This window comes from Cydia splendana, chromosome 14 (assembly GCF_910591565.1).
Source record: "Cydia splendana chromosome 14, ilCydSple1.2, whole genome shotgun sequence".
NCBI classification, from domain to species: Eukaryota; Metazoa; Arthropoda; class Insecta; order Lepidoptera; family Tortricidae; genus Cydia; species Cydia splendana.
The window spans coordinates 3,592,485-3,607,323 of NC_085973.1; the positions used below are offsets into that span (position 1 = coordinate 3,592,485).

Genomic DNA, 14,839 nt, shown 5'->3' on the forward strand with positions numbered 1-14,839 from the left:
ATTAAGCCGACCATTAATTAAGGCCTCTGAGTGACTACAAGTTAATTTAAATCAGAAAATAATTACCTACTAAAAAAAATTTCTTACATACCTAGGTTTGGTTTAGATGATTAAAGTTATATTATTTCACTCAACGGCGCATTTATAATAAAAGTTTTATCTAGAAATATTGAATACGTCTTATTTTGGCGTTTTACTTGTTTTTATAAATGTGGGCATCTCATAGTATGATGATAAAATCTAGTCAATTAAGTGGATTTCTGCAAAATATCATTAGTTTTAGCAATATGTGAAATAAGCTTTTGAATAAAACGATAATAAACCGATTTCTCGTTCTTTTTCTTATTTTTTATAATATTCGAATAATTATTCGAATATTCGAATATGTCGTCAGAAAAAGTCGAATATTCGAATACCTGAAAGTTTCGAATATTTGCAAGCCCTAATGGCTTAGGGGTTGTGCACAGGCACACGCGAGGTGTTTTCGGCTACTTTAAAGACTCGCTATTTTAAAGTGCGGAGTGAAGATTCATGTTTAACAAAACCGAGAAAAAGTGGTAGGTATTTTTTCTTAGTTTTGTTCACTGTAGAAAAATACACGTGAGGTCTCCTTATACCCCCCGTCCCCCAACGTGATCTGTCGTGATTTTTTCGTGACCCCCACCCCCCCTATCGAACCTCGCGTGATTTGTGCACAAGCCCTTAGAAGGCTATACCTTTTTATCGGGCACGGCGACCGCTGACGCGTCTTCCTTAACCTCGTCTTCAATAACGAACTGTCCCTGCCGGAACAGCTCCAACTCCTGCCGCTCCACCTCTGGCTTCAGCCGCTTATTCTTGATCATGATCTTCCTCTTCAGCGCTGAAGGTGGTGGGAGGGGCTGGCCCGGTTCCAACTGGAATGTAAGGAATTCTATGAAATAGCCCTTAAACTAGTACAAAAATTCCATCAGATGATGGCTTCAAATGCCCATCTAATATATCTGAGGAAGCCTGGTGGACGGCCAGCATTTTGGTCTGATATTGGATTAATTGGACCCAGATTGCATTATCAGAGAAATCATAAAGATTAGGGGTTTCTCCTCTCTTGAAGAGGATGTAACACTTGACGCTTGTAGATTTAGAGATGTCACATGAACACTGTCAATTCTTTTAAACCTCTTTTAAAGAATCAGAACTACATATTGAAGTCCCTTGGGAATTAAGCAGAGAGCAGTCCAGAGATGAAGCGTTCGCGGGAGGAAGTCTCTAAGAAAAACTTAAATAGTCTGTAACATTAAATTAAGATAAATTACCAAATAAAGCCAGCCAGTTAGTTAGCCAGGATAGCGAAAAGTGGAGGAAAGCAAGTAGGAAAGCGGACCCTGGCAAAGTCCGGGATAACGCTAGGTCTTCTTCTTCTTAGTCGGCGTCTTCATTGCTGAAGGTCGTGTCTAGTTTGAAGAGTTTCCTGCGCGATGTACCATGCTTTTCCAAGTGTTCCTGTCCTCGGCGGTCTTAATAGCTTCAGGTATTGGCAAGCCGGTGATGGTTTTTATCAAGTCTGACCAGGGTAGGCGATCGACCGCGTCCTCGTTCCCCTTCGACCTTGCCAACTACCATTAGCTTTTCTAAGCTATCCGGTTCTCTACGAGCGACGAGTCCGAAATACATAAGGATTCTCTGATAGCAGATAGTGGACAGCCTTGTGGTTATTCCGAGCTCCTTGAGTATGGACATGTTGGTCCGGCGTGCGGTCCAGGGAATTCGCAGCATACATCTCCAACACCACATCTCAAATGCGTCAATTTTCGCTCTTTCTTTCTGCCTTATTGTCCAGGATTCGGCGCCATAGAAGAAGATTGAGAAAACTAACACACGCACCAGTCTGACTTTAGTTTTACGGGATATGTTGCGGTCTTTCCATACCCTATTAGTAAGTTTTTCTTTCCTTGATAACGCCCCATGTCTCATTTGATAACCATGAGCTACGGGGTAAGTCGCGTACTGGAACCTGGCTTTCTTTGTGGGTAGCGAGCAACAGTTCTTTGATCTTTCTCCAGTTCTCGTCAACACTCATGGCGTCATCCACTTGTACTTCTTGTAACCTTTTGCTGAAATTTGTCTTTTCTCCTGGTGTCAGCCTACGCGTTCGCTTGTCGACAATTCGATGGCGTTTCTTAAGCCTGATTGCTATTTTTGCAACAAGCAATTGATGATCGGTTCCGCAGTCGGCCCTGGGTACGTTTTAGTGTTCATTATGCATGATTTCCATCTCTTGGGTATGGCAATGTAGTCAATTTGGTTTCTCCATCTGCCTCCTGGCGACACCCATGTATAAAGTCGTCGAGAATGCTGCTCAAACCAGCTGTTCATTATGGACAACGAAACGCTAGGTAGAAGAAGAAATTACCAAATAAAACAGACGATGAATGAAGAACTTTTCTCCGCTAAGCACTGTCTGTTTTACGTTACGAGCAATTCTGACTGACTTTGGAGTAGTTTGGAAAGTAACTAAAGAATAGGATATGGAAAGCCTGAAACGTGGTACGAAATGTGAATACTCACAGGGTGATCTGGCAGCTGTTCTTTCAACAGCAAATCCCCCAAGATCTCATCGCAGTATTTGGCCAGCTTGTACTGCTGGGCCTTGCAGCAGTGGTTCTCGAACGACAGTATGATGGGGTAGTCTGACGTCACGAAAGCGGTGTCTCGGAGCGCGTAGATCACGTCTTTGAAGAGGATGTCTGTGCACATAGCCATGCCGTGGGTTATGATTGGTTCCTCGTCTTCGCCTTTGCCGTCCCAGCAGTCGAGTTCTACGCAGCTGAAAAGGATTGACAAGGATTTTAGAGAATCATGTATCAGAAAATCAAGACAAAAGTCTGTAAGTCTGTAAGGTATTTGTAATATGGGCCTTGTTGCCTGACTTAAATTTTAAATAAATAAAACGCACTGATAGTCTACGTCACAGGACTAAGTACAGAATAGATAGACTAAGGGCCACTTGCACCATCCGGAATTAACCAACTAACTCTGAGTTAGCCGCTAACACAGGGTTAAACTAATAATTTGTGTTGCACCGTTAAAGGTTAAGGTTTAACTCTGAATTAAACTGTTCAGTATTTAACTCACCGACGGAGCAGGGTTAAATCGCTAACTCTGGGTTAGTTTAGTACCGAATTATTTTGAAAAACGAATAGCGGATCATTTGTTGTTTCTTGGCGCGAAGTAAAATTATTATATTGTTTGTGGTTTTACGACACAACTATGATAAATGATTTATTATTATATTCCGATGACGATGAAGAAATTATCGATTATATTGCCACGGATTTATATAACAGAAGATTTGCAGAACGAACTGATTATTTTAACTCGCAAAGAGATAAAGAGTTTCACAGAAGGTTTCGACTTGAAAAACACAGTGTAGTATATCGCACATTACCAGCAAATTATCACTTTGAGTGAAATTTGGAGCACGCAATCGAGGTTTCTTATCCATTTCTTTTGATAATCGAATTAATGTCGCACAAACAAACCAAAGAGCAAAGAATTGAAAGGAAAGAATTAAGGCGCCAACGAATGACAGAAGAAGATACGCTTTAAACCAAATGTCACGTCATGTTGCTTTAGAGAAAGAAAGTCTTATACCCCACATTGTAGTGTAAGAGAGATAGGCATACATTTTCATTCATCGTTCGTTCTTTCTTATTTGGCTGCTTTATAGAACGGAATGCATTAACGTATATATCTATGGACTGGCCTTACGGGCACTAAAAATGGTACTAGTTTAGCGGTGTGACTCACGAATTCCAGCCAATCGTGCAGTCTAACGCAACTAGTTACGACCAATAGCGCGCATGATGCGAACTCGTCAACTAATCGCGCGCGTGATGCGAACTCATCAACCAATCGCGTTGTAGCGGTGTCACACCGCTGTACTGGCTCCTGTCATGCCTCATTATTATTGCCCGTAAGGCCAGTCCTGAGATATCTATGTCAATAACGGAATGGAAATGTAATAATGTTGCCTGTTTACAATTAAAAACTGTCAGGTTAACTAACCACGAGTTACTTTTTAATGGTGCAAAACAAGATTGGGGTTAAAATCTAATGAGTTAACCTCGGGTTGGTTAACTTCGTACTTATTTATTTAACCATTTGTTCGGTGCAAGTGCCCTAAAGGATGAAATAATATCTCTAGACATTTTTTTATTCCAGAAATTCCTTTCGAAAAATTGGTTCGAAAAGACATTTATTATTTATTTATTTTTGGTGACCGAGTTTTGGGTTTTTCCCAATTTTTGTTTGTTTTCGGCTTTCTTATGTCAGTGAGCTTGGGTAATTTATTGGATTACACACCGACACCCAACTAACAGCACATGTCGGTATCTCTCCACAAAGCTTTTGCCACAATTGCCACCAAACTGTCGCCCCGAGAGATATGTGTTGTGGGAGGAGTTGTAATAATGAGCCAACGGCTGTTTCATATCTATATAGTAATGTCAAGTAATGTACTCGTAGTTTTCAAGAAATACTCACCGACATCCAGCTAATAACACTTATCGGTAGGTACATCTCCACAGAGCTCTTGCCGCCGAACTGTCGTCCCGAGAGATACGTGTTGTGGGAGGAGTTGATATAATAATGAGCCAACGGCTAGTCCTTGTCCAAGTAGTTGTCGAAGAATACTCACCGACATCCAGCTAATAACACTTATCGGTAGGTACATCTCCACAGAGCTCTTGCCGCCGAACTGTCGTCCCGAGAGATACGTGTTATGGGAGGAGTTTATGTAATAATGAGCCAGCGGCTGGTCCTTGTCCAAGTAGTTGTCGAAGAATACTCACCGACATCCAGCTAACAACACTTGTCGGTACATCTCCACAGAACTCTTGCCACCGAACTGTCGTCCCGAGAGATACGTGTTGTGGGAGGAGTTTATGTAATAATGAGCCAGCGGCTGATCCATGTCCATGTAGTTATCCAATCTGTCCAGGAATACGGGGGCGTTCTCGTCGGACATGAGGTAGCGGATGAGCCCGTCTTTCGTTAGGCATTCTGGAAAAATGAGATTGATGTCAAAAATATGACGTTGAAAATGATTAATGTGTAGTAATGCTGTAGTCTATAAAGGTCATTTGCACCAACAATAATTGAAGGACTGATTGACTCCACACAGTAGCCTATGAAATCACTCATATAATAAACATTTAAACTGAGACAGACGGTTTAGTGCAATCGACCCTTAGAATGGTATTCCGCCTGTCCAATTTCTTGGTCCAATGTCATTGCGTCTCACTATCTCATTAAGCAAAATGTGCAAGCACATTGGACCAAGAAATTGGACAGGTAGAATACCAACCTTAGATGCTCGCATAAGGCTAATCAGACTTAGGTACAGTTAGTATGAGATCATCTAGATCTGAATTCGGATGACACAAATAGAATACGTAATTGAATTCATGAACATTTTTGTTTCATGAACTTTGTACAAGTTCAGTACTCACTTTCGTTCTTCGCAGCCTCATCCTGTTCATACGCCGCTCTCTCGTCGTAGTACAAAAGGTACAGGATCTCGTTTAGGCGGGGGTCTCGCTGCTTCTCGTTCAGGAAGTTCAGCAACTGGTCCAGGCGGCTTAGCACGGTCGCGTTTTTATCCCTTGTCACCATGCCTGTCACGTTCTAACAAGTATGTAAGTGCGAAAGGGACGCGCATAGTGATAGTCGATAAAAATGGAACCGTGCTGAGCCCGCAGGTTGATCTTGTATAGTTATGTTAATGTTGTTAAACCCCTTCCTAATATCTATAACTAGTCCGTTACTTACTTTCGTTCTTCGCAGCCTCATCCTGTTCATACGTGTTGATAATCTCCGCCGCTCTCTTGTCGTCGTACAGAGGGTACAGGATCTCGTTTAGGCGGGGGTCTCGCTGCTTCTCGTTCAAGAAGTTCACGAACTGGTCCATGTTGATCTTGTCGGATTTGCCTTGAGTTCTGAAAAAATTGAAAACTTTGTGAATGATGTATTAAGTACAAGTTACGCAACGCATCTATCAATATATCGCGTCGTTAATAGAATTAGATTTATGCTACAAGCTATTATAAAACTATATGAAAGTGAGTTAAGGCCTACATTTCCATTTACTGCCTACACTGCTCAAGGCGGGAGTCGAACTGACATCTTCGGTATTCGCGAATAGAGTCTGGCTACTGAAATATTACACACATTTTTGGCGGAAAATTCTAATCTTGGACTGGTCACACTTTGTGTAGTTGGAATTATAGTTTTGATACTATAGAATATTTTTGATTTTCTGTGCACACGTAAGGTACCTAAAGAAATAAGTTAAATACATATGACGTTGACGTGCACTCAAAGTCAGCTCCCATAATTTCTACCACTATTTAAAATACAGTCAACGAAAAACACATAAATGTTTACGTTCCAATGTTTTGATTTTATTGATATTTTCCAGAACTTCTAGTATATCCGTTTTTAGGGTTCCGTACCCAAAGGGTAAAACGGCACGCTATTACCAAAGACATATGTAACTTCGTATAAGATGAATAAAGTCTAAGGAAAAAACGTGCCTCGGAAATCAAGAAAAAGTCATTCTCGGATAGATGGCGCACACACCTTTAGCCTATGCTCGGCTATATGGCGTGACGACACCGTTTCAGATTTAACAATTTTAACACATAGATATCAGTGAATGAACATGGGTCAAAATGATATAAAAATAATAAAATCATTTATCCATATATAAGTACATAATTTTTTTTGGCTGCTATTTAACTGATCACCAGATTTAGTAAAATTTAATACCAAAAAAATCTATTTTACCACCCTAAAATCATGAATGATCACCAAAATTATAACACCATTTTAATGTGAAATGATTACCAATTTTATTACATTTTACTATCCTTATAAAGGAAATGACACCAAACTAATCATTATTAACCCAAAAATAGTCAATGATTACCAAATTTCAAACCCCATTTTAATGTGAAATGATAACCAAATGTTTACATCTTGCTATCCTATTAAAGAAAATGACACCAAAATAATCATTGTAAACCCAAAAATAGTAAATGACCACCAAAATTAGAACTCCATTTTAATGTAAAATGATAACCAAATTTTTAATTCTTGCTATCCTATTAAAGCAAATGGCTCCAAAATAATTATTGTAAACGCAAAAATAGTAAATGATCACAAAAATTGTAACCACATTTTAATTAAAAATGTGCAAACATTTAATATATCGTTATCCTATTAAATTAATGAATCCACTTCGTCACCTTTTTCTAGTAGCATTTTATTTCTGTAACAGTCGCAGTTCTAACCTAACCTAACCCACTTTTCTAGTAGCATTTTGTTTCTGTAAGGGTCGCAGTTCAAACTTAACCTAACCCACTTTTCTAGTAGCATTTCGTTTCTGTATGGGTCGCAGTTCAAACCTAACCTAACCCACTTTTCTAGTAGCATTTCTTTTCTGTAAGGGTCGCAGTTCAAACCTAACCTAACTCACTTTTCTAGTAGCGTTTCGTATCTGTATGGGTAGCAGTTGAAACTTAACCTAACCTACTTTTCTAGTACCATTTCGTTTCTGTAAGGGTCGCAGTGCTAACCTAACCCACGTAACTGATAGCAGTTTAACTTACTTTTCTAGTAGCATAACGAAATGCTACTAGAAAAGTAGATTAGGTTACGTAGGTATGCGGTGCGGGCTACGGGGGGTTGAGCGGGAGGGGCTAGTAATTTTGGCATCAGTTTACTTTATTTGGTAATATGTATACATTTTTTGGTAATCATAGTGGTTTATTTAGGTGAAAATATCGCATTAATTTGGTCTTCAAGATTTGGTGATCATTAATGATTTTTGGTGATCATTCAATATATTTGGTATTTGAATACAATTTGAAGTGCAGTCGTAATTAAAGTGGTGGTACTTTTGTATTTTTAGGCCTTATTTTTTTGGTGTTCAGTAATTTTTTTTGGTAAGCATGATTTTTTTATTTAGGGTACCAAAGTATTTTTTGGTGGTCATTATATTTGTAGCCATTTTTTTTTGATAATTTTATACGTTTTCATTTTGAGTTTTAGTCGTGTGTCGATAGATGGCAGTAAATTTACTGTGACTACAAAATTTACTATGACAGGACCTCTCTATACTATCTATTCTCTTTGCTATTACTAAGACTCCGCTGTCCGTCCGTCCGTCCGTCTGTGACCAGGCTGTATCTCGTGATCTGTCATAGCTAGACAGCTGAAATTTTCACAGATGATGTATTTCTGTTGCCGCTATAACAACAAATACTAAAAACAGAATAAAATAAAGATTTAAGTGGAGCTCCCATACAACAAACGTGAAATTTGATCGAAGTTAAGCAACGTCGGGCGGGGTCAGTACTTGGATGGGTGACCGTTTTTTGGTACGGAACCCTTCGTGTGCGAGTCCGACTCGCACTTGCCCGGTTTTTTTTTACACACTTGTCCTGTTTATGAGATTCAGGTATTCATAAATTCACGTACTTAATCTAAATTTTAGGCAAATGTTAGAACTAGTACTTAAAGTATCAAAATATTAATAGACCACCAAGCACCAAGCACCAACCTACTAAATTAAATTGTTTACGACTTGTAAACATTGCAGTTTTTCGTTATACAACGCTTCACGTCGACTTCGCACATTGTGTATTTACGAGCTTAAATAATACGTTGCGGACCTCACTCGCTATAGTCATTATTAATATTATTTAAAATAAACGCCTTATAAACCGCGAACCATTTGAATGAATGATAAACTGACAACTTACTATACATATATTATTATACTCTTTGCTAACAACAGACTTTTAACTTTTTTTTTAATCATAGACAATTGGTGATATAACATGGATATCTGTCGACAAAATTTGGCTAGAGTTAGACCTAGAAAAGTCTGCAGCGATTTTGATAGCCCACGCAGTGCATGTGTTATTTTAAACGTCAAACTTCTATGAAATTATGACGTATAAATAACACTTGCACTGCGTGGGCTATCAAAATCACCGCAGACTTTTCTTGGTCTAACTCTAATAGCGAGACTCTATCCCCATTACTTTGGAACACCCAGTCCATTAGGTACTGGACTTTTATTGTGTCATTGATTACTTAAGAACAAGCATTTCTTATATCAAAGCGTATTCGCGGCTAGAGTGTAATAGGCTTCACGGCCAGATTTCTTCAGATAAAGGTGAATTTCATAAAATTAGAAGCATAATCAATGTTATATTGTACAGTCGACGTCAAAGATATGTTTACATTTTTCGCCTTATTACAAAGGAGTAAGGTGCAAAAAAGTAAACATACATTTGACGTCGACTGTACCACTGCACAGTCCTAAACAGTTCCTCTATGATATTCTTCGGACATATCTTATGATACAGCGCCGTATCTTATGGTATGGCAAAGGATGAGATACTTACATGGATCTAAACAGTTCTTCAATATCATTTCTCGGACAGATCTTATGGTACAGCGCGTAGAACTTGTCAAAAGTAAAGGCCTCCCTCTCCATAGCTTCATTCTTCCCTGATGGAAGCCCCAGCTCCGACAGACACTGGTAAACCAGCTTTTCAGTCTTGCCTGATGCGAAGGTTCGGGCCACCACCTTGACAGGGACCTTGCCTTTGGGGTCCGTGAGGAAGCAGAGACGCATCCAACTAGAAGAAGGTTATGGGATTAGAGAGTCTGTCATTGGTGATTGTTCCTGTCAAGTCGGTAATAGTTTTGAAATAAATAATTGTGTAACATCATTATATGTATATTACGTGCAATCAAGTTTATACTAATTCTTATAATGTGACTTTCAGTCAGTTTCAGTTGGCGCAATTTGCCAAAAAAAGATTTAAGTTGAAATTTTCCAACCTGTCGTGGTTATTCATATGTACATTAAGTTCGATGAGTAGGTTTAAAGTACTTCTATGAGTGTGATTTACAAAAAAAGCGCAAATTATTATTTAAAAAATAAAGATAGTATTAACTTCTACTTAGGGGTCATCCATTAATTACGTCACACGAATTTCTAGGTTTTTTGACCCCTCCCCCCCCCCCTTGTCACATTTGGTCACATTTGGCAAACCCCTCCCCCCTAGTGTGACGTCACATTTTTTCTACGAAATCGCCAAATCGAATTAAGTAAGTACCTAAGTATTATTAATATTTTATCAAAATATTTTTGACGATATAAATATTAGTAATTTTATAACCCAAAAGTGCTTAGGAAAGAAAATTAAAAGAATAAAAACGATTATCGTTTTAAAAACTTGTTATTTAAATGTACAGCGAATAAAATAATAAAAAAAAAATTTCGGTTACTGATGAAGTTAAAGTGACGTCACAAAGTTTGTGTCTCCCCCCACCCCCATGTCACAATATGTCACATTTTCTTGACCACCTCCCTCCCCCTAAACGTGTGACGTAATTAATGGATGACCCCTTATACCTAAGTGGACAAGTATTTACATCCATTAATATAATTTTATAACAATAAAACTGACAAAGCAACTCAAAGAAGGTTTCGTGAAACATTGTTAAGACTTCCAAATCCTAAGCCAGAGTTTAGCTACGTTATAAAGTAATTACGTTATGTTCTCCAAAAATTAACAACAAAATTTAAGCATTCAATTGTTTCGTCCTTGCCTGTCTTTATATTTAACAGGTACATAATTATCTTGTAACTCAGTGGAGTTTATGGTTTACGCCCGCGGTTTCACGTAGTTTTGGTCAGGACTCGAGTCTCATGAGACTCGACTGTGTTTTTCAGACTCATATAATTAAGTAGAAAACTTGTAACAGAAGAATTTAGGTCAAAAATTGTTACCGACCCGAGTCTTTTTCAGAAAACTCTAATTTTTTACCAAAATAATCAAAATGCATTGTACCTATTCTAAGTAAAATTAAAGTGAATAAATCATACACTAAAGCTTATTTTCTTTACTGCTACTAGTGTTTGGATAAAATCTACAAAATCTTTAACGAAGTCTTTGATCGGAGGCTTTAGTCCTTTAAGTTGTTCTTAAAAGTACTCAATATAGGACTTTACTCGAAACCTAAAAGACTCTTTTAGGTCAGAATCTCGTAAAAACGAGTCGAGTCTTCAATCTTCATATTATATTGAGACTCAAAAGACTCGAGTTCCTACCAGCACTAACTTCACGTGTAGTTTAAGCAAATAAGGCCTCGGGCGCGACTTCAACTCTTTTTGGATTCGAAAAGGGTTCGCAATATTCTAATATTTATGTTTCTTTTGTCTTTCTTGTCTTTGACGACTGTGAGATAAATAAGCAGCTTTTTAGAAAATATTTCTTGGTTTTTTGACGGCCTCCTAGCCTTGTCGGTAGTGACCCTGCCTACGAAGCAGGAGGTCCCGGGTTCAAATCCTGGTATGGGCATTTGTTTGTGTGTTCATCACAAATATTTGTTCCTGAGTTATGGATGTTTTCTATGTATAAGTATTTATATATCTGTGTATATTATATATATCGTCGTCTAGTACCCACAACATAAGCCTTATTGAGCTTACTGTGGGACTAGGTCGATCTGCGTAAAATTGTCGTATAATATTTATTTATTTATCTAGTCTTTTTGAAGTCTTATTTTTTTAGATACTTAACTGGAAAAATGATATAAGCCATAGGTTAAGACGCCTATGACCATAGAAGTGACAAAACAAGATTAGGTATTCTAGAATCAGACCAAGCTAACTCGGCAGCGATTTTGATAGCACAGACTGTGCAAGTGTTATTTTAATCGTCATAATTTCATAGAAGTTTGCACTTTGCCGTTTAAAATAACACTCGCACTGTCTGTGCTATCAAAATCGCTGCTAAGTTAGCTTGGTCTGATTATTCGAGGATGAACAACCATCTTTGTATTGAAAAGGTCAGATTTTTTATATATAATTTTTCAGGGTCAGATGTTCCTCGTATAAGTGAAAAGGTCTCGACTTATTTTTTAAATTAATTCTAACCCTCTATAATACAAAAATAAGCCACCGTGTAAACCGCTTCTTTTATGAAATCCTCCTTTGTTAGGGATCTCAAGCTACGATATTGCTTTTTTAAAGTATATCGTGGTCTCGAATAAATTAGGTTACTTGGATATTAAATTTTACTTTACATTATACCACTCGTAACAGGTAATGTAAATGTTACATGGGTAACTTAATAACTTTCGCTTAAATGACACCGTATTTTAAGCACGTAATAAAAAAATGAAAACGCTCAAAACCTGGCCCTGTTACAACATATATACAAAATTTAAATACAAATATATTATTTTTGTTATTTATTTTGATTCGTAAAAACATGCAAACACTTGAACATTCGTGCAGATATTGAAATATAAACACCACATTTAATTAAAATAAATTGTTTCATAAAACTTAACGTTAAACATACATAATTATTTATTAAAATTATAAACAACTAAAACAGCGCAAAAAGCGTTAAATGTGTTATGTTACATGTTTTTTGATTTGTTGTTAGGCCTTTTTCTAAAGTGCTTGATACTGAGGGCTCAATGTAGACGATGCGAGAACTCGAGTTTTATTACAATGCGGGTTTTGATCGGTCGGTTTAATTGGACGTAACCAACAGTCCGCAATGTAACTAAAATCGCATGCGAGTTCGCGCGCAGTCTACATCAGCATTAACCTTAGTTAGTATTGTGCTATATTGTTAGGTAGGTATCCCTCGAGTAAATTGTGTTCCAATAACACATTTTGCGTGTACCTACTTAGACTTCCTGTACCTACGGCTATCACCAGTTACACACTGACATATTCGCTAGTGTGTGCGTAACTTACTTTCTATGCATCCCGCTCGTACTCGCATATTATTGCGACCGATGTTTGCTTTTAAGTAATACTACTGACAAAGAATTACACTTACAAAACACGTATCCAATTACATTAAGCAAATATGTACTAAGCACTAAGTTTGAAGTCTTGTTTATTTACTTTTAACCTTATTTCGTGTCTTTCCTTTGTCTTAAAGACACGATAAAGATATACTAAGAATCACATTTCAGGTCGTCTTCATTCCCAACTGTCTACAAAATGTTTGCGGCGACCAAACACTGAATTCAACTCAAAAGCGCCATGTCGCAACTCAAACTGAACTATGTAACTCAAAGTGGAACTAAATTAGGAGCCACAGAAACTCTGCAGTCGAGGGGTTTGTTCGTTGTAGGGTTCCGGACCCTAAGGGTAAAAACGGGACCCTCCACTGTCCGTCTGTCTGTCCGTCTGTTGTCTGTCACCAGCCTGTAACTCATGAACCGTGGTAGCTAGACAGTTGAAATTTTCACAGATGATGTATTTCTATATATGTCTATATTATATATATATATCGTCGTTTAGTACCCACGACACAAGCCTTATTGAGCTTACTGCGGGACTAGGCCGATCTGTGTAAAATTGTACTATAATATTTATTTATTTATTAATCTTGTTTGTGAGAGCGTTTAAGGAAGTAAGTGTTCATCTCTTTAATAAAATTATGTACTTACCTAACAATGTAACCTATTATCCTGTCGCATACTTCTGTTGTTTCTCCAATAAATAAAATAAAAAATAATATTTATTTATTCTGTTGCCGCTATAACAACGAATACTAAAAACAGAATAAAATAAATATTTAAACAAACGTGATTTTTTTGCATAATGGCACAGTCAGCGTCCGAACTCTTTGAATACTTTTGGATGCTACCTACTATTATACCTACTAAGGTAGCATCCAATGTATTCAAATAGTTCGGTACGCCATACATATTATATGGTGTAGCGAACTACTTATTTTAATACTTTGGATGCTAACCTACTATACGACGCTGACTGTACGGAACCCTTCGTGCACGAGTCCGACTCGCACTTAGCCGGTTTTTTGTCTGCAATCAGTGTTGCCAACTAAAGTCATTTGAATTAGCGGAATTGGATTACTTTTTAGCTGTGCCGTGTGAAATTAGCTACGTGTTTTATTGACATTTCGTTTTAAATGTTAGTTTAAAATACTGGTGGCATAAAAAATATTTTTGCAACGAAAAATATTATTTAATTAAACTATGCTAAGTTTATTTGGATGCTCTGTTAGCTTTTAAACTCTTTTAGCCCGTACATTTTTAAGTAAAGATTTTCTGTCGCAATGTTTTCTTTTAAAAAATCCGAATAAAAATATTCTGTAATAAGTAAGCCTTTAACAATATCTTAATATTATTTTGCCAAAACAACAGACTGGCAAATGAAAACAGACAAACATATGAAGATAAATAAAAGTTTGTAAGAAAATATTTTTCATCAGCATACCTTTTTCACGTCCGAAAACAAACTGCAAAAATTCTCTTCAATGTTTCGTCTACAAAAGAATTTGGGAGCCTCGTTTTTATTAGAATTCTTATATTTTTCTTTTCTTTTCAAACGGAACATCAGACATGACGGAATTGGAAATCTCTGAATTTCGTATAAATGAGGGAATTTATTTAGGAGTCTTCAAAAGAACAATTATAGATGGTCAAGCAAATCGTGTCATAGACAAAGGCGCGAAATTCAAATTTTCTATGAGACGATATCCCTTCGCGCCTAAATTTTTCAAATTTGCCGCCTTTTTCTACTGACAAGATCTGCTTGACCAACTATAGGTAATTTCTATGTTACACACTTGTATCGTTGGTAATGTACTATCACATTACAACACATTTAGCTGTTTGAGCCGTTTGAGGAAACGCGAGAAAATAACTCCCTAAAAATAAGGGCGGTGTTTTTGTTTTATTATCATCCACAACTAAAATGCATGAAAATCTGGTGTCC

The 14,839-nt window shown here is 37.4% G+C and overlaps 1 protein-coding gene across 2 annotated transcripts in view; it reads right to left on the minus strand.

Annotated features, from left to right (window-relative positions):
• Positions 1 to 14,839, minus strand: part of LOC134797041 (1-phosphatidylinositol 4,5-bisphosphate phosphodiesterase) — a 115,420-nt gene that overhangs the window by 14,082 nt on the left and 86,499 nt on the right. For both annotated transcript variants that reach the window (XM_063769256.1, XM_063769255.1), the window contains exons 7-11: positions 9,459 to 9,695; positions 5,812 to 5,978; positions 4,833 to 5,043; positions 2,548 to 2,806; positions 717 to 896 (exon numbers count right to left, since the gene is read on the minus strand). In XM_063769256.1, the coding sequence (XP_063625326.1) occupies positions 717 to 896; positions 2,548 to 2,806; positions 4,833 to 5,043; positions 5,812 to 5,978; positions 9,459 to 9,695 (1,054 nt within the window). The remainder of the gene's footprint in view (positions 1 to 716; positions 897 to 2,547; positions 2,807 to 4,832; positions 5,044 to 5,811; positions 5,979 to 9,458; positions 9,696 to 14,839) is intronic.